Source organism: Macaca mulatta, chromosome 9, assembly GCF_049350105.2.
Source record: "Macaca mulatta isolate MMU2019108-1 chromosome 9, T2T-MMU8v2.0, whole genome shotgun sequence".
NCBI classification, from domain to species: Eukaryota; Metazoa; Chordata; class Mammalia; order Primates; family Cercopithecidae; genus Macaca; species Macaca mulatta.
Window position 1 is genome coordinate 103,972,950 of NC_133414.1, and position 27,117 is coordinate 104,000,066.

The following is a 27,117-nucleotide window of genomic DNA, read 5'->3' on the forward strand; positions in this document are numbered from 1 at the left end:
CCAGGCTGGTCTTAAACTCCTGGGTTCAAGCAGTCCTCCTGCCTCAATCTCCCAAAGTGCTGGGATTACAGGGGTGAACCACCATGACTGGCCTGTATTTTGATTTTGTTTCTTGTGCTTTTGGAGTCATATCCAAAAAATTTGCCCAGACCAATGTCAAAAAGGCTTTTTTCTATTTTTTTTCCAGTAATTTTATAGTTTCCAGTCTTACGTTTAATTTTTTGATCAATTGTGACCTGAGTTTTGTACTTGGTGTAAGATACAAAGGTCCAGTTTCGTTCTTCTGTGTGTGAATATCCAGTTTTCCCCAACACCATTTATTGAAGAGGCTGTCCTTCCCCCTTGTGTGTTCTTTTGTCAAAGATTAACTGTAAATACATGCATTTATTTCTGGTCTCTCCAATCTGTTCCATTGGTCTTTGTCTGCTTTTATGCCAGGATCATACTCTTTTGATTACTATAGCTTTGTAGTATATTTTGAAATCAGGTAGTGTGATCCCTCCAGCTTTGTTCCTTTTGATCAAGATTGCTTTGTCTATCGGGGGTTTTTGTGGTTCAACATGAGTTTTTTTTGTTTGTTTTTATAGAAAGCTTATTCAGAGGGATAATAGAGAACCATATGAGTTTTAGGATTGCTTTTTCTACTTCTGTAAAATATGCCACTGGAATTTTGGGGATTAGGGATTCTCAGTGCAGTGTAGGGATTGCATCACATCTATAGATCGTTTTGGGTAGTATGGACATTTTAACAATATTAGTTCTTCCAGCCCAAGAACATTTATTTTCCATATTTATGTCCGTTTATTTGTGTCCCCAGCAGTTTCTTTCATTAATGTTCTATAACTTTCAGTGTATAGATCTTTCACCTTCTTAAATTTATTCCTATTTTTTGTTGTTGTTGCTGTTGTAAATGGGATTGTTTTCTTGATTTCTTTTTTAGATAGATTATTGTGTCAGTACTTCGTTACACTCTTAAAAATTGACACCAAAGAGCTGTTGTTTATAATATTTTCTGTAATAGATATTAAAACTGGGAAATTTTTAAATAATTCATTTAAATAACAAACCTAAATGTTAACATAATTAACTTTTTTGATGAAAAATAACTTTTCTAAAACAATGTGTGAGTGACAAGAGTGACATTGTTTTATACTATTGCAAATCTTTTTTATGTCTGGTTTTTGTTTTTGTTTTTTTGGGTTTTTTTTTTTTTTTTTTTCCTTGAAACAGGGTTTTACTGTGTCACCCAGGCTGGAGTACAGCAGCACAATCACAACTCACTGCAGCCTCAGCCTCTCCTGGACTCAAGCGATCCTCCTGCCTTAACCTCCCAAGAAGCTGGGACTACAGTCCCGTGTCACCACACCTGGCTTTTTAAAAAATTTTTTGTAGAGATGGGGTCTTACTATGTTCTGCAGGCTGGTCTCAAACTCCTGGGCTCATTCCTCCACCACACCCGGCCAGTATTTCTTGTTTAATGGTAGATAGCTGGATTCTCATGTTTGCTTGGGCATTCAGTCTGTTGCACTATGTTTTGGTTCAGGATATATAAAGGAAGTCCAGCCTCACAGAGATAGTTAGAAAAAGGAGCAATATTTTGACAGCCTTCTCAAATAATTGTGGATATTATTTTATCTGATAACATACCAGAACTCAAAAAGAGAAAGTTTAAGTGTTATGTGCAATATAGAATCTAAATCCTATCAATGAATGTTTCATACTGTCTTACATTGAAATTCATTGGTTTGTCTTACACTTTTGTGATCATGGTATCTGCCCTTCCAGGTAAGTATGTCTTATACTTTTGAATGAATCTTTTATTATCCATACATGTTTTGTAACATTATGCATCAGTCATTTGGAAAATACTGGTTCATTGAGTTATGTAAATCTTCCACAGGTGGACACAATTCATTATATAATATTTTAAAAAATCATGTTTATTATCAACAGCAGAAAATTGTTTTTATTGGAAACTGTCAATTTATCTTGTAAATACGAATTTTATCAGTGACAACAAGTTAATGTCAGTTGTTTTCCTTGAAGTGACAGGTTCATTTTTGAGAAAATGTCAGCCAAATACCAAACTCAGAATATCCATAGTTTATCAGTCCTTTCAAGTAAAATGTTTTTCCTTTAAAAAATGGCTATGTTAATATACTTTCTTTCTCCTGGGCACAGTTTGTCTAAATCTAAGTAGTAAGTATTGTCTGGTGTTTCCAAGTTTAATACCCATAAATCTTTATTTTAAGAATATGAAACATCAACCACCAACAAAACATATGGTTGGGTACACCCAGGATGGATATGTAATATAAACCCTACTGAGTTTGTCAGGGAAATTCTTGGAGTATTAAAGACTTCATATTTGGGTCTTTTTTTAATGGCTAGTTCAGCTTCTCAATAGATTGTACTTTGATAAGCAGCAGAATTCACAGTTTTTTTTCTCACAGAATGTTAAAAAAGACATGCATTAAAGGGTTGAGATTTATTAAAATAGATCATTTTTTACTGCTTTATCATATTTTTTGTCTTTTTTTTTTTTTTTTTTGAGATGGAATCTCGCTCTGTCACCCAGGCTGGAGTGCCATGGCATAATCCCAGTTCACTGCAACCTCTACCTCCCAGGTTCAAGCGATTCTCCTGCCAGCCTGGGAGTAGCTGGGACTACAGGTGCACACCACCGTGCCCAGCTAATTTTTTTATTTTTAGTAGAGAGACATGGTTTCACCATGTTGGCCAGGCTGGTCTCGAACTCCTGACCTCAAGTGATCTGCCTGCCTCGGCCTCCCGAAGTGCTGGGATTACTGGTGTGAGCCACCACACCTGGCTTATCAAGGACATTTTAAAGTAACACTGGCTATTTGAAAAAATGCTAATGTATGGTTCTAAGAAATATGACTGCTAGCACATTTTGGTGCCATTGCCTTGATTCTTTCTGAAGTACAGGCAGTTTTCTTCGTTATAACTTTTGCAACATCCACACAAATGTCAACACAGTGATTAAAAGCAAATAATGTTCTCCTTTTATTATGAAATAGTTGAAAAGGTATTAGAGATCCATAGGGGTCGTACAGACCACATTTTGAGAACTAATACCGTAGGGTATCAGAACAGTAAAATTGAGAAGTGCCAGTAATAGTATTTAATTCAAAATAAACTATGCAACTTTATATGCCTCTTCATCAAATAATGCATGGTGTGGGAAAATGAAGTTGTAGATTGTGGTCTTTCAGATATTCCATATGTATTTACTTAGTAGTCAAATTGTAGCACCTTTAATACTTGTCCATTTCTTTAACCTCATTTGTCTTCAAGTCTTTGTACAATTTTCAGAATTATTTTTTCTGTGTGTTTTTTTTGTTGTGTTTATTTGATCTAAGAATGAAAACTGAGTGCATAGTTTTTAATAACTAAAAAAAAATCATTTTAGGCAGGCATTCCAGACCCTCCAAACATGTCAGCAGAATTAATCCAATTGAAAGCCAAGGAGCGACACTTTTTGGAGCAATTGTTAGATGGGAAAAAATTGGAAAATTATAAAATTCCAGTACCAATCAATGCTGAACTCAGAAAATATCAGCAGGTAAGTTTTATACTTATCTTGTAAATAGGAATAGTGAGTTTTCCTTTCAAATGAATGTTGAAGCCTTGTGGCTTTTTTTTTGTTTTTTGAGACAAGTTCTTGCTCGTTGCCCAGGCTGGGGTGCAGTGGCAGAATCATGGTTCACTGCAGCCTCTAACTCCTGGACTCAGGCCATCTTCCCACCTCAGCCTCCCGAGTAGCTGGGACTATGCATGTGCACCACTGTGGCCAGCTATTTTTTTTTTGGTAGGGGCAGGGTTCTCATTTTGTTGCCCAGGCTGGTCTTGAATTCCTGGCTTCAAGTGATCCTCTCACCTCAGCCCCCCCAAAGTGCTGGGGTTAGAGATGTGAGTCACCATACCTGGCCTTAAAGCATTTTGTAAAATTGATTTAGTAAAATCTTGTGTTTAGTGTCTTATACCCATTTATTTCACTTTTGTGTATAGAAAGATTTTTGTTTTGTGCAAACATGTTTATAAGAAAATGTTTTTATAAGAAAAAATAAATTTATGATGTATTCACATTTATGATTTTTCTCTTTAACAGGATGGTGTGAACTGGTTGGCATTTCTTAATAAGTATAAACTTCATGGAATTCTGTGTGATGACATGGGTTTAGGAAAAACTTTACAGTCCATCTGCATTCTAGCAGGAGATCATTGTCATAGGTAATTTAAGATATTATTTTAAAATAAGGTTTCCAGATTTGGAGAAATGTAAACAAGCTGGTTAATTTATTGTGTTTTGCTATTGTAAAGGGCCCAGGAATATGCAAGATCAAAATTGGCAGAATGTATGCCACTTCCTTCCTTAGTGGTTTGTCCGCCAACATTAACAGGCCATTGGGTGGATGAAGTAGGTAAATTTTGCTCCAGAGAATACCTCAATCCGTTGCACTACACTGGACCTCCCACTGAAAGAATAAGGTAAGAGGTGTACGACAATAACAAAATATTTCAGCTTTTGTCGTAATTAAGATGAGGAACAGTAACATTTATTAAAAGTGAATTCTAATTAGCTCTTTTGGTTATGTGACATAGAAACTTCACTTATGAAAAGTGAGTGTACTTTGGGAAGATGTAATCAGTGAGGCTTATCAAAATTGAGGACTTTTAACCATTGTACAATAAGTTGAGCTTTCCTGGAGCTGCTGAACTATCAGGAACCAAAGCCGCTTTTGTATGCCCCTTTTGGGAGTCTGTGACCGTAGCATCTTTTTGGTGCTTCTGTTTTATTGTCATTTTCTACCCACTTTCCTGAGATCTCTTTGAGCCATGTGCAGGGGAACATGCCTGTAGTCCTGAATATTCAGGAGGCTGAGGCAGGAGGATCGCTTGAGCCCAGGAGTTCAAGACTAGCCTGGGCAACATAGTGAGTCCCCCTCTCTTAAATAAAAAAGAGTTCCCCTTTGCCTTGTTCCCTTTCCTTCCCTCTCCCCAGAAGTACTTTTTGTCCACTATGGCTGCTTTAGCTGCTGCTGCAGTCATGACTGCACTAAATTTTAGAGTTCTTTCAGCTTTACCCCTTCCCTATTAACTAATACATCTCTTATGTTCCTAACTGTAAATTTTTTCAAGTGGAAGCTCATTGATTTGAGTTCATTTTTTAAGGTTGGATAGTCATAGTTGCTGATTAGTCCATAGATTTGCTGTACTCCTATGTTAATAATAGCAAATATTATTAAATAATGTTATTAAAATTTTTTAGTTTTTATCTTGAGCACTTACTGGCCAGGCACTATTCTAAGCAGTTTTTTTTTTTTTTTTTAATGTAAAATTGTGTATTATATATAGAAGGAGCAGAATTGAAAAAAAACTAAAATTGTATATTATGTATTCTCACAGTCACTTTGTGAGGTAGGAATACTGTTGTTCCAATTTGCAAATAAGGAGTCTAAGGCATTGGGCCTGGGTCCAAGGTCACTCAACTAATGAAGTGGAGAGAGTGAGGATTCGAATACAGGCAGCTCAAAAACTTGCACTCTTGAGCAGTTTACTGTAGTGCCTCTTTGATAGAATTCGTTCATTTGTAAGTGATAGAAATTCAATTCAAACTAGCTTAAGCAAACAGAAAATTCATTAATTCACTAACTTGAGAATTTCAGGGGTAGATTGTTGCTTCAGGCCCATCTAGATTACTCTCATTCACTCTTCCTCCCCTTACATAACTTATTGTTACTATTGGGCTTCAGTCCACAGTTGGTAGATAAGATGACAATGGGCAGTCTCTGGCCCATATTCTCTTAGTTTGGCAACTATAGTAAACAGATCTTCCCCCTCTCTCATGAATATATCAGTACTGGAGATGAATGACTGGCCTTGTTTGGGTCATGCTCCCAAAACAACCTTTGTGGTTAGGGGATTAAATATTGTGAATAGCTTAACCTGGTTAAAATGCTTCATTTCCTTGGTGATTATGGGGGCACATGATTGGTAGTTCCCCCACATCACCTAGAACAACATGGAATGATAAAGGAATAGTGCCCCTAAGGAAGAGGTGTTGGCAAGTAAAGTTGAAATATCCACCATATTTTCAGTCTAATGTTCATCTCTTTTCTAATGAGACTGAGTAGGGCAGCACAGCCAAGTCATCAGAAGAGTAGCCCTTCAGGGTCATGTATGTAGAGTAAGCAGAAGGGAATGCTGGGCTTAGTGGGCAGATTGAAAGCACTTTATACAATGGTAGCTATTAAGAACTTTTCAGGGTCTCTGTTTTCTAATTTTATTCATTTCTAAATAAAGGTTACAGCACCAAGTAAAAAGGCACAATCTAATAGTGGCTTCATATGATGTTGTGAGGAATGACATAGATTTCTTTAGGTAAGAATTAAAAATTTTTTTTTAGAAAAATTAATATCAAATTTGAAGACTCTTAATATTTTCCCACTTTAAAGATTCTTCATATAGTTCCGGACATATAGCAAAAGTTGTAAAATTTTCTATTTATTCTCCCTTAGAAATATTAAATTTAACTACTGCATTCTTGATGAAGGCCATGTCATCAAAAATGGAAAAACAAAGTTGTCAAAAGCAGTAAAACAACTGACTGCTAATTATAGGATTATTCTTTCTGGAACACCAATCCAGGTAATTATTTACTATTCTTTTTTTTTTTTTTTGCCAGGTGGAGGGTAGGCTTGGTATTTGGCAGTGAATTAAAGAAGATTTTTTTTGTAGTTATAGGAATGATAATTTTCCAGTATATAATTATTGCTTGTTTAATGGTTCATTGTTAAACCAGGTTTTCAAAGTCATTTTTAAAATGTAATTTTAGACTATGTAAATAGAAATCTTGTGTCAAAAGTATGAAAGACATAAAAATGAGACTCTACTCCACACTGGCCATTCTCCTTCTGTAGTGGTACACTGCAGTCTGATTTAGCATTGAAAAGCTAGAGCTGAGTCAGAGATGAATCATTATATAGTAGAAGTGTGAACACCTGATGTCAGGAGGAAGTTGAAGGCAAGCGATTGTAGAAGTTTATTTTGGAAAAGGAAGGAGATAGGTATGTAGATACCTTTAGATACTTTTGAGAAATTCTCTTGTCCTCCAGAAGAATTGGTTGCAAATGTTCACATCTAGCTTGGATAGTAAACTTTGGTGGGAAGACCTTCAGTCATTCTCAGTAGAGAAGTAAACACCATGTGACCTGTAAGATCCCTTCCAACTTTAGAAATTGATGGTTCTTTATGTACTTACCTACTCGCGCTCTCTTTCTCTTTCTTTCTTTTTCTCTTTCTCCCTTTCTTTCTTCCTTTCTTTCCTTTCTTTCTTTTTCTCTTTCTCTTTCTTTTTCTCTTTCTTTCTTCCTTTCTTTCCTTCCTCTTTCTTTCCTTCCTTCCTTCCTTCCTCTTTCTCTTTCTCTTTCTTTTTCTCTCTCTCTTTCTCCCTTTCTTTCTTTCCTTCCTCTCTCTCTGTCTCCCGCCTCCCCCCCCCCCCACTCTCCCTCTCTCCCTCTCTCCCTTCCCTCTCCCTCCTGGGCTCAAGCAATCCTCCCATCTCAGCCTCCCAAGTACCTGGGGCCATAGGTGCATGCCCCCATGCCCGGCTAAATTATTTTGGTATTTTTTGTAATTATAAGGAAATAATCCCCGTGCGAAAGATAATTGGTGTTCTTGTTTACAGAACAACGTTTTGGAGCTGTGGTCATTATTCGATTTCCTCATGCCAGGATTTTTGGGTACTGAACGCCAGTTTGCTGCTCGATATGGTAAACCTATATTAGCAAGTAGGGATGCTCGAAGCTCCAGTCGAGAGCAAGAAGCAGGTATGAAAGAGATGTAATTATAACCCTGTGTAAGTGAATATAATTTATTCTTAACTTTTTTTGAAGCCGTTTTCTCTTAACTATTAACAGGTGTTCTTGCTATGGATGCGCTGCACCGCCAAGTACTGCCATTTCTTTTGAGAAGAATGAAAGAAGATGTTTTGCAGGATCTTCCACCTAAAATTATTCAAGACTATTATTGTACTCTTAGTCCTCTCCAGGTTAGGAATCTCGTGTTTATCATTGTTAGTGGTATGTTTATTAGCAGATCATTTTGTATAAGCCACAAAACTATTGAGTAAAGGGGCTTAGCCTTTGGCTTTATCAGATGCAGATAAAGCCTAAATGATGTGGATATAAGTTTGAGTGTATACATTTTGAATATAGCATGAAAACAAAATTCAGTATCATAGTTGCTTTTAAAAATTTTTTTTAAGAGACAGGGTCTTACTCTGTCACCCAGGCTGGAGTACAGTAGCTCAGTCATGGCTCACTGCAGCCTCAGCCTCTGGGTTCAAGTGATTTTCCTGCCTCAGCCTCTCAAGTAGCTGGGACTTCCAGGCACATACCACCATGCCCGGCTAATTTTCTAGTTTTTGTAGAGACTGGGTCTTGCTGTGTTGCTCGGGCTGGTCTCAAACTCCCAGGGTCAAGCAGTCCTCCCACCTTGGCCTTCCAAAGTGCTGGGATTACAGGTATGAGCCACCGTCCCAGCCTATAGTTGCTTTCTTATGTGTCTAGTTAATTGAAAAGATTGCAAGGTATTAAATTGGTAAGGAAACAAGCCAATGTTTATAAAAAGGCCAAAAATCTGCCTCTGAATGTTGTCAGGCTGTCCTCACAACATTATAGGTATTATTAATCCCCAGTTTCGCAAATAAAGTGATATTCAGAAAAGTTACCTACCTCGGCTACAGTCAGAGCTAATACACAATTGTACAGTGCTAATGGCATGAGTGATTTCTCAGAAACGCATCATTAGGTGATTTTGTCATTGTGCAAATATCCTAGAGTGTACTTACACACACCTAGATGGTATAGCCGGTTGTTCCGAGTCTACAAACCTGTGCAGCATGTTACTGTACTGAGTACAGGCAGTTGCAACACAATTGTATTTGTATATCTAAGCATAGAAAAGGTATGGTAAAAACACAATATTGTATCTTATGGGACAACCATTTTATATGTAGTCCATTGTTGACCTCAATGTCCTTGTGCAGTGCATGACTATATATCAGAGCTGAGTTTTAAACCTCGGTCAGTGGGACCTCACTCATTCCCTTTGAAGTATTATTTCATTACCTAAAAATGTTCAAAATAAATTTTGCCTTCTGCACAGTTCTGATTTTGTACATAAAGACCATTATTAAAGGAATTTATTGTGAGCCTTTCCTTGTACTTTTCCGAGGAGCTACATGGAAACTGTTCCTTGTCTTAGTAAGACATGGCCTCGGGGTCAGAATTTTCTCTTTGAAAATTTTTTTATGTTCTAGGTTTGTATGTGTCAGTCTGTCTTACTATTAGGATTTGATTCACTATGGTCAAATGAATAAGAGATATACATACCCAGAAACGTACTTTTTCCCCCTCCATTGTATAGATGGTTAACCTGTTAGCAGGTATTCATCTGTTCAACTTGGGCAGGATAAGAAGTTGAGAGTTCTTTGATTCTTCTATACTATCTGCCTCATCTCTCAGGTTCCCCTTCCTTCATTTGCAAAAATTAGTATGTCTTGAAAGGAATATTTTTGAAGTGAAATGAAGACTTCTTAAAGTAGGTACAGTAAAGATGTCACGTGAAAAAAATCTGTGGTGATTTACTGGTTGTGGTGCTATAACATAGGCATAAAACACATGTAAGTAATCAATCTAGAGAAAGCGAGCTCCAAAGAGAAGTGGCATTTTGGCTTTGTTTAGCATTCACAGATTTTGTATTCTCTGATTTCTGTCCTTTAGCTCTCTAGATTATCTTTTCTTTCACATTATTTTAGCTTGTACAAGGTAGGAACCCAGACCCCAGCATAGTGCTTTAAAACTTGACATATGTTCCCCTTTTAGGCTAGCAGTAACATTCTTGTAAAATTTGATGTCCTGAAACATACATACAGGGTCTTGATCGTGTAACTTCATTTAAGGAAGATTTTTCTCATTTACTGCTAAGGGTTCAGATTTTCTTTTATTGGTAATGTATTTATTTTCCTGAACAGTAGAAAAATTGAGTCTTGGACCATTTGACTTGTATTTTTCATATTTTAGCAGCCCAACTTAATGTGTTCATACTTGTTTTCTAAATGTAGTTTTAAAGGAATTCACCAAGATGGAGTGGATAACCTGTAATTCCTGTAGTGAATTAGAGATATCACAATTTGTTTTCATTAATGAGGGCTGATTTAAATTACTACTGTTATTGGCCTTTGCTAGTTATGTGTTTTAAACAATTGAAAATAAATATACTTAAACTTCTCCCATGGGGGCCATTTTACAGGTTCAGCTCTATGAAGATTTTGCTAAGTCTCGTGCCAAGTGTGATGTTGATGAAACAGTTTCTTCAGCTGCACTTTCTGAAGAAACTGAAAAACCAAAGCTGAAAGCTACAGGCCATGTATTCCAGGTATAGATTACTTCCTACCTTTGTTTTTTTTTTAGATGGAGTTTCACTCTGTTGTGTAGGCTAGAGTGCAGTGGCACGATCTCAGCACACTGCAACCTCTGCCTCTTGGGTTCAAGCTATTATGCCTCAACCTCCCGAGTAGCTGGGAGTAGAGGTGTGCGCCCACCACGCCTGGCTAATTTTTGTATTTCTAATAGAGATGGAGTTTCACTATGTTGACCAGGTTGATCTCAAACTCCTGACCTCAAGTGATCCACCTGTCTTGGCCTCCTCAAGTGGTAGGATTACAGGCATGAGCCACCGCGCCTGGCCCATTCCACTTTTTAAATGTTGAAGAATGAATTTTAATGAGGCACTTTTTATATGGAAAAATAAAATATGGATCTATGTATATTTGTTTCAATATTATGTATATATGCTTGAAAATAAGTTAAAATACCTATTTAATATTATCTTTATATTAGTAAGCACTTTAATATTAAAATTAAATGTATAAAATGAAATATATGTTTGTATATTACCTGAAAAGAAGGGCTTTAGAATAGAGAATCTTTTGCTTTTTTATTCAGAAAATATTAGAACATCTACTACATGGCAGTAATTTTTCAGAGCTCTGGGGTTACTTAAAACAGCGGATAAAACAGACTCCTTCCCTGGTAGAGATGAAAAATACTTAGGTATATATTATGTGTAAGACAAAGCTGATAATGTGGTTATAGTGTATCAGAGTCCAGGGTAGGTTGTGGTTTCTTAATTGAGGGGCTAGGGACTGCCTCACTGAGAAGGTGACATTTGAGCAAAGATCTGAAGGAGGATTGAGGCATGCAGGTGTATGGAGGGGAAGTGATTCCAGGCAGAGGATACAAAAAGTATAGAAGTCTCAAGTCAGATCATGCCTCATATGCTTGAGAGAATAACAAAAAGAGGTGGCAAGTGTCACTTTAGCTTTCCCTCTTGAATAGTCCACCACAGAAAACCTCCTGCCAATAGATTAAGTACTGTAGTATTTTTAAAGATAGAAGAAGGAAAAGGTAGTTGTGAAGACCTAGTTTTTTGTTTTTTTTTTAAGAGAGAGAGTCATGTTTTGTTGCCCAGGCTGGAGTGGTGGGATCATAGCTTACTGCAACCTCAAACTCCAGGGCTCAAGCGATCCTCAGCCTCAGCTTCCTGAGTAGGTAGGACTACAGGTGCACACCACCACACCTGGCTAATTAAAAAAAATTTTTTTAGTGATAAGGTCTTGCCATGTTGCCCAAGCTGGTCTTGAACTTTTGACCTCAAGTGATCATCCCTCCTCAGCCTCCTAAGTAGCTGGGATTATAGGTGCAAACCACTGCAGCTGGCCTCTCCCACAGTTTTTAATCCTAGTGCTCAGCACTGTCTTGAGCCTTGCCAATGGAACTTACTAATAAAACAACTCTGTGCCAAGGCTGAGACCCAAATCTTAAGCCAAGTAAGAGGCAGAAGAGAAAGTATGGCTGAATCAGAGAAGAGACCATATAAGGTTCTGTTTCACAAATATAACCACTTGAGACAGTCACCTAGCTCCCTTTCCCTGCTCTCCTCTCATCTGCTGAATCAGAATGTCAGGTTTATAAGGTCCTCAAGAATTTTTTTTTTTTATAAAGACCAGGTCTCGCTCTGTCACCCAAGCTGGAGTGCAGTGGCATGCTCTTGGCTCACTGCAACTTCCATCTCCAGGGTTCAAGCAATTTTCCTGCCTCCGCCTCCCAAGTAGCTGGGATTACAGGCACATGCCACCTTGCCCGGCTAATTTTTGTATTTTTAGTAGAGACAAGGTTTCACCATGTTGCCCAGCTGGTCTTGAACTGCTGACCTCAGGATCCACCCACCTCAGCCTCCTAAAGTGTAGGGTGGATTATAGGGGCAAGTTACCGTGCCTGGACAGAAATTTTTTTACTCATTGAAGATTGAGCAGCTTTTGTGTCCAAAATGATGCCTGGTTCCAGAAGCATCTGTCTGCATTACTGGGTACTTTGGGAAAGGGTTTTAAAGAAAACAACTAAGATGCTCAATTTGCCATGTGAAGCTCATTGTCTGGTAGGAGAGACAAACAGTACAATTTATATGCGTTGTAAATGTCTGCATATAAACTGCACAAGAATCTCAAATGAGACATTTGAACTGGTTCTTGAAGAATGAGTAGAAGTTTGCCAAGCAAGAAGAGGAGGAAAGGCATTCTATACAGCACAGGAAATAGCATAAGGAAAGATACAGAGATAAAAAATATTTGTGATATGCAAAATTGACTCATACATACTTTTTCTTCCTCTTAAAGGCATTACAGTACTTACGTAAACTGTGCAACCATCCAGCATTAGTCTTAACTCCTCAACATCCAGAATTCAAGACCACTACCGAAAAACTGGCAGTTCAGAATTCTTCTCTACATGATATTCAGCATGCCCCTAAGCTCTCAGCTTTGAAACAAGTATGTATGTCTTTTAAGTGCCAAATGTGTGTTGCACCCCAGGAATATAAATTCTTGATAAATTTGCTTTTCTTAAAGATTACTACTGTGTTTACCATTTATTTTTAAATTTGCTTAAATTTTTGATACAGCTTTTTATAAAAATGTGGTTAAAATATATACAGCACAAAATATGCCATTTAAACAATTTTAAGTGTGTAAATCTGAGGCATTATATTTACAATGTTATATAACCATCACCATTATCTTATTTCTAAAATGTTTCCACCACCCAAACAGAAACTCTATATTCATCAAGCAATAATTCTTCATTCTCCCTTCCTCTAGCCCCTGGTGATCTCTATTTTCTCTATGAATTTGCCTGTTCTAAATATTTCATTTAAGTGGACTCTTAAAATATTTGTCATTTGCAGTTTGTTCATTAGTCAGTTTTATGGATATACCACATTTCATTCATCCATTTATATGTCAGTGGACACTTGGGTTGTTTTCACCTTTTGGCTATTGTGAATAATGCTGCAGTGAACATTGGCTTACAAGTATCTATCTGAGTTACTCTTTTTAGTTCTTTTGGCTAGAGACTAAGGAGTGGAATAGGTAGGTCATATAGCATTTCTGTGTTTAACATTTTCAGGAACTGCCAAACTTTTTTTCACAATGACTATACCATTTTACACTCTCACCAGCAATGTACCAGGGGCTACATCTTCATATCCTTGCCAACACTTGTTAATTTCTTTTAATTATAGTCATCCTACTAGGTATGAAGTGATAACTCCTTATGGATTTGATTTGCTATTCCCTAAAGACTAATGATGTTGAGCATCTTTTCATGTGCTTATTGGACATTTCCATATCTTCTTTAGAAAAATGTGTAGTCAAGTTCTTTACCCATTTTGATCGGAGTATTTCACCTTGTTGAGTTTGAAAAGTTTTTTTGTTGTTGTTTTTTGTTTTTGAGATGGGGTCTCAGTGTGTTGCCTAGGCTGGTCTTGAACTCCTGGCCTCAAACGATTCTCCCACCTGGGCCTGCCAAAGCCCTGGGACTATAGGCATGAGCTACCACACCCTGCCGAGAAGTTCTTCGTAATTCTGGATATTAAACCCTTATCATCAGACTTATGATTTGCAGATATTTTCTCCCATTCGGGAGGTTATCTTTTTACTTTCTTGATAATGTCTTCCCTGGTTTCTGATGAGAAATCAGGTGTTAATCTTACTGAAGATCCCTTTTACGTGACCATTTGCTTTTTTCTTGCTGCTTTCAAGATTCTCTTTGTCTTTCAACAGTTTATAATGTGTGTTGATGTGGATTTCTTTATTTTACTTGGAGCTGCATACTCTTACCATTTTGCTGATGTCACCCTCTTGGTGTTGCTTTTAAAAATGAATTTTTTTAAATTCTAAGATTTCAAAAGATTAAGAGAAACAATTTCAAGCACCAAAATGTTAGCACTAATGCCATTTAGTTCTAACTACCCTTATAAACGAAGATTTTAGTGTAAAATCTAGACTTAGTAATTGTTTTAGCTTGCGGTCAGTAGTTATTCTGGCCTAAAGCTCATTGAGAACAACTAATGAGTGAAGATTTTAGATTCCACATAGGTTAGTGTGGAAAATGTTATCTAATAGTGTATCTGGCATATATATCCAAATATATATCCTTATATCACTAAACGTAAAATGGACTGTGGACTTTCACACTACAAAACTGAAGAATGATTGTTATCTTTAGATATAAGGAATGGTTTTCTTGTTTGACCAAACCTTGGTATAGGTCTTTATATAAAATGTTCATGGTTTTCCTAACATAGCTAGTGTGTTAGGTAAAGCTGTAAGATATACTTAGTCAAGGAATCCTCTAATTAGATCTATTTTCAAATAAAAATTGAATTTCATCCATATTTGAATTATACATAGGCTCTTACAGCTTTTTTTCCCCCCCCAGCAGTTGCTGCTTAAATTGATCTCTTATTTTAGAGTATGCTTCTTGTCACCCTGACACATCTTGAATTAAGATGCTTAGGAAGTCTGCAACTTAAAGAGACCCAGATTTTTTCTGGCTGTCCTCATGGAAGACTTTTCTGCTAGCCTTCTTTTCCATCTTCTTGGTTCTTTTCAGCCAGAGTGAAGGTTCTGTCTCAGAAAGGATAAATTTCTTTTTTAAATCTGAGTATGTCTGTGATGAGAAGTGTTACTTGCTTTCTAAAAATCTGTTAATAGAAACATGTTTATCAGCAAGTAGTGCTGAGAGAAGTATCTAATATTGCCAAAGCTAGAATGAAAAATTCCAGGAGGCTGTAATGATGAACTAAAACTGTAGGTGAAATTTAACGGAGATAAGCAGAGTCAGTTTTAAAACACTTAGGTGTATTTTGACTTTGTGAGCAAATATTTTATATGAGGCAAAGTTGAGTTTGATTTGATGGCAAATTCACTATAAGAACGGTGTGAATTAGTTGCCAGTAAATAAAACTAATAGGATCTTGGCTGGGATTAATGACTATATAATGGCCAAAATGAGGGCATCGTAGTTTCACTGTATTTCATACTAGTCAGAACAAATACTGTGTTTTTTTTGTTGTTGTTGTTGTTGTTTTGAGACAGAGTCTCGCTCTGTTGCCCAGGCTGGAATGCAGTGGTGCGATCTCGGCTCACTACAAATTCCGCCTCCCGGGTTCACGTCATTCTCCTGCGTCAGCCTCCTGAGTAGCTGGGACTATAGGTGCCTGCCACCACGCCCGGCTGATTTTTTTTTGTATTTTTAGTAGAGACGGGGTGTCACCGTGTTAGCCAGGATGGTCTTGCTCTCCTGACCTCGTGATCCGCCTGCCTCGGCCTCCCAAAGTGCTGGGATTACAGGTGTGAGCCATCGCTCCTGGCCCAAATTTTGAGTTTTATAGTTTTGACCAGTACAAGTGGAAGATCAAAATGGCAAAACATCTAGAAGCCATTTTATATGAGGAATGATTGAAAAAACTGAGGTAATTTAGCCTGTGCTGAAGTTAGGGCAAAATAAAATTGAAATGCTTTCTAGGGAGTCAGCTGACCTCTCAAACACCCATTATTAGATGTCCTTGGTAAATATTTGCTAGAGTCTAGTAATCAACTTTTCAAGGCCCTGAACTAGATCAGTCTCTCAGAGCAGACTCGGGTTATAGATTAGTGAGAATACCAGAGTATCAATTCTGCTGCCAGACAGGAATACTCATGTCAAATGGTATGTCCACATATTCAGTAGGATAGCTGCATCTGGGAAAGATTGCATTAGGAAGAATGTCTGGTAAGTATGGACTCGGAGAAGTCCTAGTTGGATATCCTTAATTTAACTGGTTATCTTTAAGGTTTTGACATTGCTGCCTATGGAACTCAGTAATTGAGTGTGCATGACACAGACATTCTGATAAAATTTCACTCTGGAACTCTTATGGGATCTGTATAGGAAGTTGCACTTATAACACTTTTTTTTCTAATCCTATAGAGAGGGTCTTACTCTGTCACTCAGGCTGGAGTACGGTGGTGTGGTCATAACTCCAACCTCAAACTCTGGACTCAAGCAATCCTTTCACCTCAGCCTGCCAAGTAACTAGGACTACAGGTGTGCACTACCACACCTGGCTAATTTTGTTTTGTTTTTTAGAGATGGGGTCTTCCTATGTTGCCCAGGCTGGTCTGGAACTCCTGGCCTCAAGCAGTCTTCCCACATTGGCATCCCACAATGCTGGGATTATAGGCATGGGCCACTATGCCCAGCCAATATACATTATTTATACCGGGTACCACACAGTCACGTCTCTCCTGAGACACCTTAGATAGGACTTTTTAAAAGAAACAGCTTGAATAGTAATTTGTTCGCAGATTTAAGGGCAAGATGTAGGGATAATTACATCGATCAGACTTATTTATATGGAGGAATGCCTCCCCTGTATACCATATACTACTATATAATAAAAATCTCAAACTTCAAGGGCTGTGAGGTAGAAGAGTGAGAACATGTATTCTTCCTCAAGCATTGAATTGTGACAATAGATGTGAAATGTTGTCTACCAGGGAAGATTATTAGAGATTCAGTGCCCAAAGTTTTTATTGGGGGCTGGTCACATATACTTCCTTTGCCTAGCATGGATCAAAATTCCAGACCCTCAGAAGGCAGGTTTCAGCCTAAATCATATTATTTGCACAATAGTTTAGGCACAGTAAACTATCATTACCAGTTAGGGACTGATGGGAAGACTCCCGAAATCCAAGTTCCAAACTTCAACCATACAAAGAGGACTTTCTGAGGAAAACAATGTCCTTCTCTGTACAACACCCTAAGTGTTTTACATTGAATTTGGAGTTTGCCTGGATGGCGTTTTGGTTATCTTTCCTATCAGAGCTTTTGTTTTTTTGAGTAGCTTCTGTTAGTAGAAAGGAGAAAGCATCCTGCATGAAGATCTTAGATTGGCCCGGTGAAGTGGCTCATGCCTGTAATCCCAGCACTTTGGGAGGCCGAGGCAGATCACCTAAGGTCAGGAGTTCGAAACCAACGTGGCCAACATAGCGAAACCCCATCTCTACTAAAATTACAAAAATTTGCTGGGCGTGATGGTGGGCATCTGTAATCCCAACTACTCTGGTGGCTGAAGCAGAATATCTTGAACCCAGGAGTTGGAGGTTGCAGTGAGCCAAGATCACGCCACTGCACTCTAGCCTGGGCAATACAGGGAGACTCCATCTCCAATAAAAAAAAAAATCTTAGATTTTGTTTTTGCAACCTCCGCCTTCGGGGTTCCAGCAATTCTCCTGTCTCAGCCTCCCAAGTAGCTGGGACTATAGGTGTATGCCACTACACCTGGCTGTTTTGTATTTTTGGTAGAGACAGGATTTCGCCATGTTGGCCCGGTTGGTCTCGAACTCTTGACCTCAAGTGATTTGCCTGCCTTGGCCTCCCAAAGTGCTGGGATTACAGGTGTGTAAGCCACCACCACTGGCCCAGCCAGCTCTTAGATTTTGAACAGAGTTCAGTAATACCTGAAATACTATGGTTGAAGAATAGTACTATTGGGTATATGGTTTGTCAAATTGATCTAAACATGATTCTCTTGGATTTTATTCAATCATTTATTTATTGTACTTGCTGTGTGCAAGACACCGAACCACTTTAGGAATAAGTATAAATGATCTATAGCAAAGTGTGGTTTCTGCCATTAAAGATCTTGGTCTACAGATAGAGTAATAAGCTCTCTTGAAAAGAATCCAAATCTAGCTAAATGCTTCTTTTCTATAATTTTTTCTACCAAATGTTGCTACTCTGTTGTTTTCTTCATACATTATTGAATAACCCTTTATGAACCAGTTTGCCTGTGGCATCTTCTTTGTCATTACTTTCAATAAACATTTATTGAGGCTTCAGCCTCAAGGATTGAGGAAAAGGAAGGTAGGTTTGTTATTAGATAAACTTCTGGGCCGGGCGTGGTGGCTCATACCTATAATCCTTGCACTTTGGGAGGCCAAAGCAGGAGGGTCACTTGAGCTCAGGAGTTCAAGACTAGCCTGAGCAACATAGTGAGACCTTGAGTCTATAAAAAAAAAATTAAATGAAAACTTCTGAAGAGGTGATCAGGGAACTCTAAGCCTGAGCACCTCAAAAACTAGTTCAGTGTGCTGCAGGGTGACAGATTGCAGCCCAAAGTGCTAATCTGCTTTCCAGATTTCAGGTACATTTAACCTTTTCTTGCCACAGAGAGAAATGTCATAGTGAGATTGCTTATCTACTTTTATTGAACACTTATGTAGTTGTTGTTTTTTTTTTTCTTCTTCTTCTTCCTAAGTTGCTGTTGGACTGCGGTTTGGGAAATGGCAGTACTTCCGAGAGTGGCACAGAGTCTGTTGTGGCCCAGCACAGGATACTGATCTTCTGTCAGCTGAAAAGCATGCTTGATATAGTAGAGCATGATCTCCTCAAACCTCACTTGCCCTCTGTCACTTACTTGAGATTAGATGGCAGCATACCTCCTGGTCAGAGGCATTCCATTGTTTCCCGGTATGTGGCTTCTAAGACTCTTATTTGTAAATAAATATATTACTACTTACATAGAAGTTTGTCCTGTGAAATATTTTCATTGGCTAAGTATCTGCAAATGTGTTTTTTCAGTTGTTTAATCCACCCCAAATAAACCCTTTTATATATAGAACTACAGAAATATAATCGAATAGATTATTTGTTTAGTATATGAAAAGGTATGACTATAATAGGAAAGCACTCTGAAGAGCATGAAAGAAATTTAAGGCATCAACCAATAGTAGGGATGACTACTTCCCCCTTCCTTACCTTTTTGGGAGGATTAGGGTGAGAGGAACCAAACAAGTGACTTAGATAAAATCTCCATCCTAATTCCTGTTGGTGCACTGAAAACAAGTTGGAATCTGGCCCAACTAGGAAGCAGAACTGGTGAGTGCAGTGTTCACATGTGGTCTGCAGCCTCTACTTTAAAATATCTCAGTGGTTGCTTTTTTAAAAATGCAGATTCCTAGGTTCTGCTTAGTCCCAAAGCTGCTGACTTCAAGAGCAGGCATTTTTAACAAGCATCCCAGCCGGGTGCGCTGACTCACGCCTGTAATCCCAGCACTTTGCGAGGCCGAGGTGGGTGGATTACTTGAGGTCAGGAGTTCAAGACCAGCCTGGCCAACATGGTGAAATCCCATCTCTACCAAAAATACAAAAATTAGCTGGGTGTGGTGGCACATGCTTGTAATCCCAGCTACTCTGGAGGCTGAGGCAGGAGAATGTCTTGAACCCGGGATGCAGAGGTTGCAGTGAGCAGAGATCGGATTGGGCCACTGCACTTCATCTTGAGCAACAGAGCAAGACTCTGTCTCAAAAAACAAGCATCCCTAAGAGATCATTAGGCACAATAAAGTTAGAGACCCCAAGAAAGGACTTTGGAGGCCGACACGCTCAGGTTTGACTGCTGACTCTGCTATTTAAGCAGTGTTCTCTTGGGCCTGTTTATCATTCACAGAGCCTCAGTCTAAAATAGGGATATTGGTAATAATACCCTTATAGAGCTATGGTAACAATGAAAATAATGCATATAATGCATATAAAATACAAAGCCTATTGCTTGACTCGTAGTAAGGATAATAAATCGTAGCTTGATAGCTGCATCTTTAATGTTAGTTTGTTCTTTTTCCTAGAAGTTACTAGATATCCTTTGTCAGTGTCTTCTAGGATTCGTATAATAGTAGCAACCCTAACACACTCACCTTCTCTCTTCCCTGAATGAAAGTCTAGCCTGTTCTCATACTTCTGTCTGTCCCCATACTTTAAAGGTTCATAGTTGGGTTTATCTTAATTATAATTAACATTTAATTATATTTTTGCAAGTTAGTCCTTAACTGATGTTACTAAATTCAGTGCAGTTTGCCTTATTTTGTATTTATGAAATTCCTGACTAGCTTTAGAATGCTCTCTTTTGCTAAAAACGTTATACATGTTGGGAGGATATTTTTCTCAGATGATCACATAAGTATCCCTATTGTGGATTTTTAAAGCAGCATTTTCATTTGTGCTCTTTAATTTTTATTTAACAGTTTCTGTTATAGGACTTAGGAATGGACTAATTTTGTTTTTGTTATCTATACCTTTAGGTTTAATAATGACCCATCTATAGACGTTCTGTTACTTACCACTCACGTTGGTGGCCTGGGACTTAATTTGACAGGCGCCGACACGGTAGTCTTTGTGGAGCATGACTGGAATCCTATGCGAGATCTACAAGCCATGGACCGGGCCCATCGCATTGGGCAGGTAAAAGTCAATTTTACCTCACAGATGTTAACCTGTGCATGAAAATATACTCCCCCCAAAAGATGGGAAACCTTGGTTTAGTTCTTGCTCTGGTGTTAACATACATGTGTTATGATCTTGGACAGATCACTTAACTTTTCTGTGGTATCACTTCCTCATGCATTAAATGAGTGCTAGCACTAAGCAAACCTGGATCACTGTTCATCCCTAATATTCTGTGATTGCTGCACACATTTTGAGCTCATGTGGCCAGACAAAAATCCAACCCTAATTAGGTAGTAGAAAATAGTACAAGTCTAAAGACACTCTGACTTGTTGGAACCTCAAAGCTTAATATGTGTTACCGTTGTTTAACTGTTTTTCTTATCCAGAAACGTGTGGTTAACGTATACCGATTGATAACCAGAGGAACATTGGAAGAAAAAATAATGGGGTTGCAGAAATTCAAGATGAACATAGCGAATACCGTTATTAGCCAAGAGAATTCTAGTTTGCAGAGCATGGGGACTGATCAGCTTCTTGATCTGTTTACTCTTGATAAGGTAAAGAAACAACTTGTTGTATCTTTAATGAGTCACAAGCTTCCTGTGACTGCTAAGTTGAAAGTATTAAAGGAGCAGCAAAATGCATTCACTTTAGTATCCATGAGATCACCACTGGAGGGAATTTTTGGTGCCCAGATAAACTCTGCAGCATACTAGGGAATGTGTGAAGTTTTGATTTTTTTTTTTTTTCATTGATGTCTTCAATGTCTTGCCTCAGTTTCTTTCCTTAGTCCTTTTCTGCTAAAGCACAGCTTATCACTGGAGTCAGTAAGACTAATGGATGAGAGTTCTTGGCCCTGCCTCCTGTTAACCTTAGGCAGATTATCTCTCTGAGCTTCTATAACTATTTTACTACATGGTTGTGAGGTAAGATAATATATGTAAGCAGTCAGAAAGGATATCTAGTGGAGATTCTCAATAAATAATAGCCATTATTATTGCAGATGATGGAACTAATACATCAGATAACAATCTATAATCAAAAGGATGCACAACTTGGAAATATTAGTGAGTCTAATATTGTAAAACCAATATAGTTGGATTTAAAGTCCTACATAGGTTCAGAAAATCCACTGCATACTTAGTATAAAATTATGGTGTGAAATAGCCTTATATGATGAAATTAAAACTAGCTGTAATAACAGAAGTGTACTTTCAAGTAAGAGAAAATCGTTCTGCCATATTATGTATATGTTAAACCACATTTGAAATATGTCTAGTTTGGGGTGCTACATTTTAAATGGTAACAAATTAGGTCCCCGGTGGCCAGAATGGAGGCAGGTTCTTCAATCATGTCATATTGAAAGTCAAGATAAAGTTGAAAGAATGAGACATGTTTAACATAGAAAAAAGAAGGCTCAAAGAAACATGCATAGCTGTCTTCAAATAGCTTTTATTCTGTTTGAAGGAATATTCTTATGGGTGACTTTCAGTGAGTAGAACTGGGCTCAGAGGGATGTTTTAGGGAAATGGCCTATTGCCATAAAAGGCACTATTTAGACAATTGGCAGAATTTGAAAACAGACTATATATTAGAACATTTTAATATCAGCGTTAGGTTTCCTTAATCTGATCTTTATATGGTTATGTAAGAGAATATTCTTGTTCTTAGGAATATATGCCAGTTCCTCTCAAAGGATAAAAGGACATGATGTCTACAACTTTCTCTCAAATTGTTAAGGGAAAAACCTGATATCTAACTATATTTCTGACATCCATATATATATACACATATATAAATGGGGAGAGAGATTGATAAAGCAAATAAGTTCTTTGATATGTTCTTATAATTCTTCCATAATTTTGAAGTTCTTTCCAAATAAGAAACTGACAAATAAATATGTTTGGAGATCATGAATTTCCCCATCACTTAAAGTACTCAATTCTGTTGAATAATTGTAGTATTAGAAACAAGTGTGATTTTAAAGAAAAATACAATTTGTGAAGTTAACCTCTCTTTATTTTTTTTGCCAATTTTTCTTAAGGATGGCAAAGCAGAAAAAGCTGACACCTCTACTTCTGGGAAAGCAAGTATGAAATCAATTCTTGAAAACCTGAGTGATCTTTGGGATCAAGAGCAGTATGATTCAGAGTACAGCCTGGAAAATTTTATGCATTCTCTCAAGTAACTATCAAATATTGTAAATGCAATTGCTGCTAGTTCAGTTACATTTCTGCTGATATTCAGCAAATTTCTAAGTTTATGGTGAACTTTTAACTCAATGTGTAAATAGATCTGGAGAATATTCAGCATAATGCTGGCTCTTGTTTCACTGGGGGAAACAAGTTATTCTCAAATATTTGCACTGTATTAAATTTAAATGTTAATGTGAAATGGTTTAAATTTTACATGCTGAAAAGCTGCAGAGCAGAGGAACCAAACCAGGTTTATTTGTGCTACCAGGAGGTGTTCTTACTGGGAACAGGCCTCCTATCTTTAGTCACATTGTACAGGATGATATCCATGAGTACTTTAGTGTTTGTGTATGTTTTTTCTTTTAAATAGAACTTGTTTTTATAATTGATTTAAAATAGGGCTTTTTTTCTATAAAAGCCTTAATGAGCCATAATTTTAAGAATATAAGAATAATGACTATGATATTGGTCAGTCTTAGAACATAAAAATGTCAGACAATGAATTTAATCGGGCCCTTGGTGGAAACATTTATATATTTAATGCAGATGCATAGTGTTTTTCAAATCTTTAACATCATTTTTTCAACTTTTAAGATATAATATCAACTATCCTAAATACAGGTAATGGTATATTTAAGGCTACCATAACATCCTATTTAGAGGGTGGTTTTTTTTAATTTATCTAATGGCTACAGTATAGCCAGATTCAAATAACATATGTACTCAATAGGTTTCAATCATATAAATAATATATTTTTTGTAACTATGAACATATACAGTTTTCCAGAAGTAGATTTTACACTGTTTAGAATTCCAACACCTATGGTGGAAAGACTGTTTATTGTAGTAATGCATGGCTGAAGCATAAAAGGGAGAGATAATTTCTTTATATACACAAACATACATGAATATGCATATCTATATGCATAGATGTACCTATCCTGCACCTACAAAGGTGCCTGACATTGGCACTAAAATCATGTAGTTATACTGGGCAGCAATAATAATTGGGCATGAGGCTGATTACTCAATGGTGAGGGTAGGTATATGTAGATAGATGTGCCATGTATGTGTTTGTATATATAATTTTATAAGTTTCACACATAAATTAATACATGCCTGTGTGCATACATATGTATGGGATATATTTGTATATATATGTACAGATAATAAACATCCCCAAGGTTTGTGGCTGGCCATACACATAGGCATCAGTTTAACAACCATCAGACCTCAGCTGTACAATAACAGGTGTTTTGTTTAATTAAAATTATACTGTTCTGCAGCATTTAGACATTTGTCACATTTCATTAGCTTTGACAACCATACTGTAACATTAAACCTAGCATTCCACAAGAGAATAAATATAAGATCGAAACTGTAAAATATATGCAACTGTGTGTTATTTGTAGGAAACGGTCACTAGAAAGAACAAAAGATTATTCAGGTGTACAAGTTTTTTTTCATTGTTTAGGATTTTAACTCAAAACTTTATGTAGAAGAACATTTCAGTATATTTGAGTTGAATATTTTTTTATTAACTATTTATTTGCTAGTTCCATAAACCAGCTCTTTAACATAGCTCATAGTAATTGATATTTTCTAAGAATAAGTACAGAGCGATATATATTATTAAAGGGCTATGAAGGAGCAAAAGAAATCACACCACAAAAATTAGTACTTTTTCCCAATTTGAAATATCAGAGCTAGAAGTCAGATATTTAGGCTGTTTAAACCTTCTAAGAGTTTAATCAAAAAGTATGTATTTCTAGAAGGATGACTAGGAAAATGATGTGTGGTTGCTTCTGAATGGGAAACAGGAGTCAGGGCTGACAGGAAAACTTAGAATGGCTGTAACATTTTTAAAATAATCTTTTGAGTTGTGAAATAGTAAATCACACATTCCAACTTTTCCATAGAAAGGAAAACACGTAAACAGGTAAGAACTAAGTATTCTCAATTAAATGACCCAGTCATTGTAGTACATCTTAAGAATAATGAAGAGATGTGGAGAATTGAACTGAGTAATGAATGATATTAAAGAACTGTCAATTTTATGGATGTGATGATTTGGTAGTTGTTTTTTTCAATGTATGGGTGTGGGAAATAAAACAAGCCTGATTGATAGAATGTTAACTATTTTAAACTGGGAATTGGGTTCATAGATATCCATTGTACTATTTCCCTTGGTTTTTGTGTGTTTATGATAGGAAATAGCAAACTTAAAAATATAGATTCAGAGATTATTAGGCTTATTATTTGGGTTTCTTGTAGGAAAATCTTAACATTTGGGGGCCTGGGTATAATTTTTGTTTCATATATACACTTATATATATGCTTATTGTATATGCTTATTTATTCTAGAAACATTTCTCCAAAAAATATTCTAGTGAAAGGGTAAAAGTCTTTGATGTTGGGACTGATTGAACTGGTATAGCATTATTCCTTCTGGATGATTTATATAAACTTATTCAAAAGTAAATATTCCTCTGAAGCTATTTGAGAATGTGATCACTTAGAGACAAAAGTGGAACTCGAACATAATAGAAATTATAGAAAAGTAACAAGCACTCCATCACACATATGTTCTAAATATTTAATCCTAATAGGATCTTCTACCTCCTACAGACCTCCCATGCTGGCGCCAGTGGAGTCTAAAGTGAAATTGGGCTGGGCACGGTGGCTTATGCCTATGGGAGGCCAAGGCAGGAGGATCACTTGAGCCCAGGAGTTCAAGACCAACCTGGGCAACATAGCGAGATCCTGTCTCTACAAAAAATAAAAAAAATAGCCAGGCACAGTGGCATGCTTTTCTAGTCCCAGCTACTCAGGAAGCTAGCCGAGTTTGAGGTCGCAGTGAGCTACAACTTCACCACTGTGCTCTAGCTGGGTGACAGGGCAAGACCCTGTCTCAAAAATAATAATGTGAAATTGATAGCAGGTACACCTGTTGTCAGATGCCAGAGGACTTAAGATGAATCAATAAAACAAAAACTTGAGTTATATCAATTAATAGAAAATGTTTCCTATTTATACACAGCATTTTCTTTCTTTTCTTTTTTTTTTTTTTTTTTGTGATGGCGTTTCTTGTCGCCCAGGCTGGAGTGCAGTGGTGCCATCTTGGCTCACTGCAACTTCTGCCTCCAGGGTTGAAGCCATTCTCCTGCCCCAGCCCTCCCGAGTAGCTGGGACTACAGGTGCCCGCCACCACGCCCAACTGATTTTTGTATTTTTAGTAGAGACGGGGTTTCGCCATGTTGGCCAGGCTGGTCTTGAACTCCTGACCTCAGGTGATCCACCCGCCTTGGCCTCCCAAAGTGTTGGGATTACAGGCATGAGCCACCATGCCCGGCCTATACACAGCACTTTCAACCACCATCTGTAAGGAGATACAAAGTGCCTCCTGCTTCAAGAGAGGGTTCCTATGAGTCTATAATAAATTCACTAAAACCAGTGAAGTTCTGTTAAATATAGGGGCTGAGATCCTAATTTCCATGTAGAGACAAGAGAATTAGTCCCCTCCATAAATCTGCAAAGAGATCACGTATTCAAGTAGGAATAGATCCGGGAGCACACACACACAGTTATCTATATGAAATCAGAATCCCCGGCCTTTACGACGGGTTTAAGTGTAATGTCTGGGTTTATGCTAAGTGTTTTATACTGTAAGAACCACAAGTCAAGAAAATAAAATCAATCCTGGCACCCCAGCAGAAACAAATACAAAAACTGCCCTTTAGGGAGAGTTTCTAATAGGGTCCTATAGGATTATCATAGAAGGAAATATTAAGCCTACATACATACCATCTACAGGAGGAAAAGTCAGCAGATACAAGTAGAATTAATTCTTTAAGAAGTGCAAATAAATCATAAAACAGGAAAATACTATGAAAGATTAGACATTTGAAAACCAATAAATGAGAAATAGTTCTGAATGCATTTTACACACAGTTGAAGAGAGAATTTGTGAACTGGAATGTTGAACAAGAGAATCTTGTTAGGAGGTCCAGAAGGAAAGGGAGATCATGGGAACAGAGACAAGTCACTCTTAGGACTATTTTTTATATGCCCCTGCATCTAATCCATCAGCAGTTTCTACCATCTCTAGCTACAAAATATATTTCAAATGTCTTCACCTGTCTTCATCTCCACTGCTACCACCGTAGTTCTGTGATACCCTAACGTGTTAACCTGATTGACTCTCTCTTAGCCTGACGATTCCATTTGGC

At 37.4% G+C, this 27,117-nt stretch overlaps 1 protein-coding gene across 12 annotated transcripts in view; it reads left to right on the forward strand.

Annotated features, from left to right (window-relative positions):
* Positions 1–24,274, forward strand: part of BTAF1 (B-TFIID TATA-box binding protein associated factor 1) — a 105,743-nt gene extending 81,469 nt beyond the window's left edge. For all 12 annotated transcript variants that reach the window (XM_077946765.1, XM_028826656.2, XM_015147685.3 and 9 more), the window contains 13 exons: positions 3,434–3,586; positions 4,133–4,254; positions 4,345–4,512; positions 6,328–6,405; positions 6,543–6,672; positions 7,712–7,853; positions 7,944–8,074; positions 10,339–10,464; positions 12,764–12,916; positions 18,730–18,941; positions 20,549–20,708; positions 21,080–21,250; positions 22,738–24,274. In XM_077946765.1, coding sequence (XP_077802891.1) covers positions 3,434–3,586; positions 4,133–4,254; positions 4,345–4,512; positions 6,328–6,405; positions 6,543–6,672; positions 7,712–7,853; positions 7,944–8,074; positions 10,339–10,464; positions 12,764–12,916; positions 18,730–18,941; positions 20,549–20,708; positions 21,080–21,250; positions 22,738–22,881 — 1,890 coding nt within the window. In that variant the 3' untranslated portion in view covers positions 22,882–24,274. The remainder of the gene's footprint in view (positions 1–3,433; positions 3,587–4,132; positions 4,255–4,344; positions 4,513–6,327; positions 6,406–6,542; positions 6,673–7,711; positions 7,854–7,943; positions 8,075–10,338; positions 10,465–12,763; positions 12,917–18,729; positions 18,942–20,548; positions 20,709–21,079; positions 21,251–22,737) is intronic.
* Positions 24,275–27,117: the final 2,843 nt, after the last annotated feature.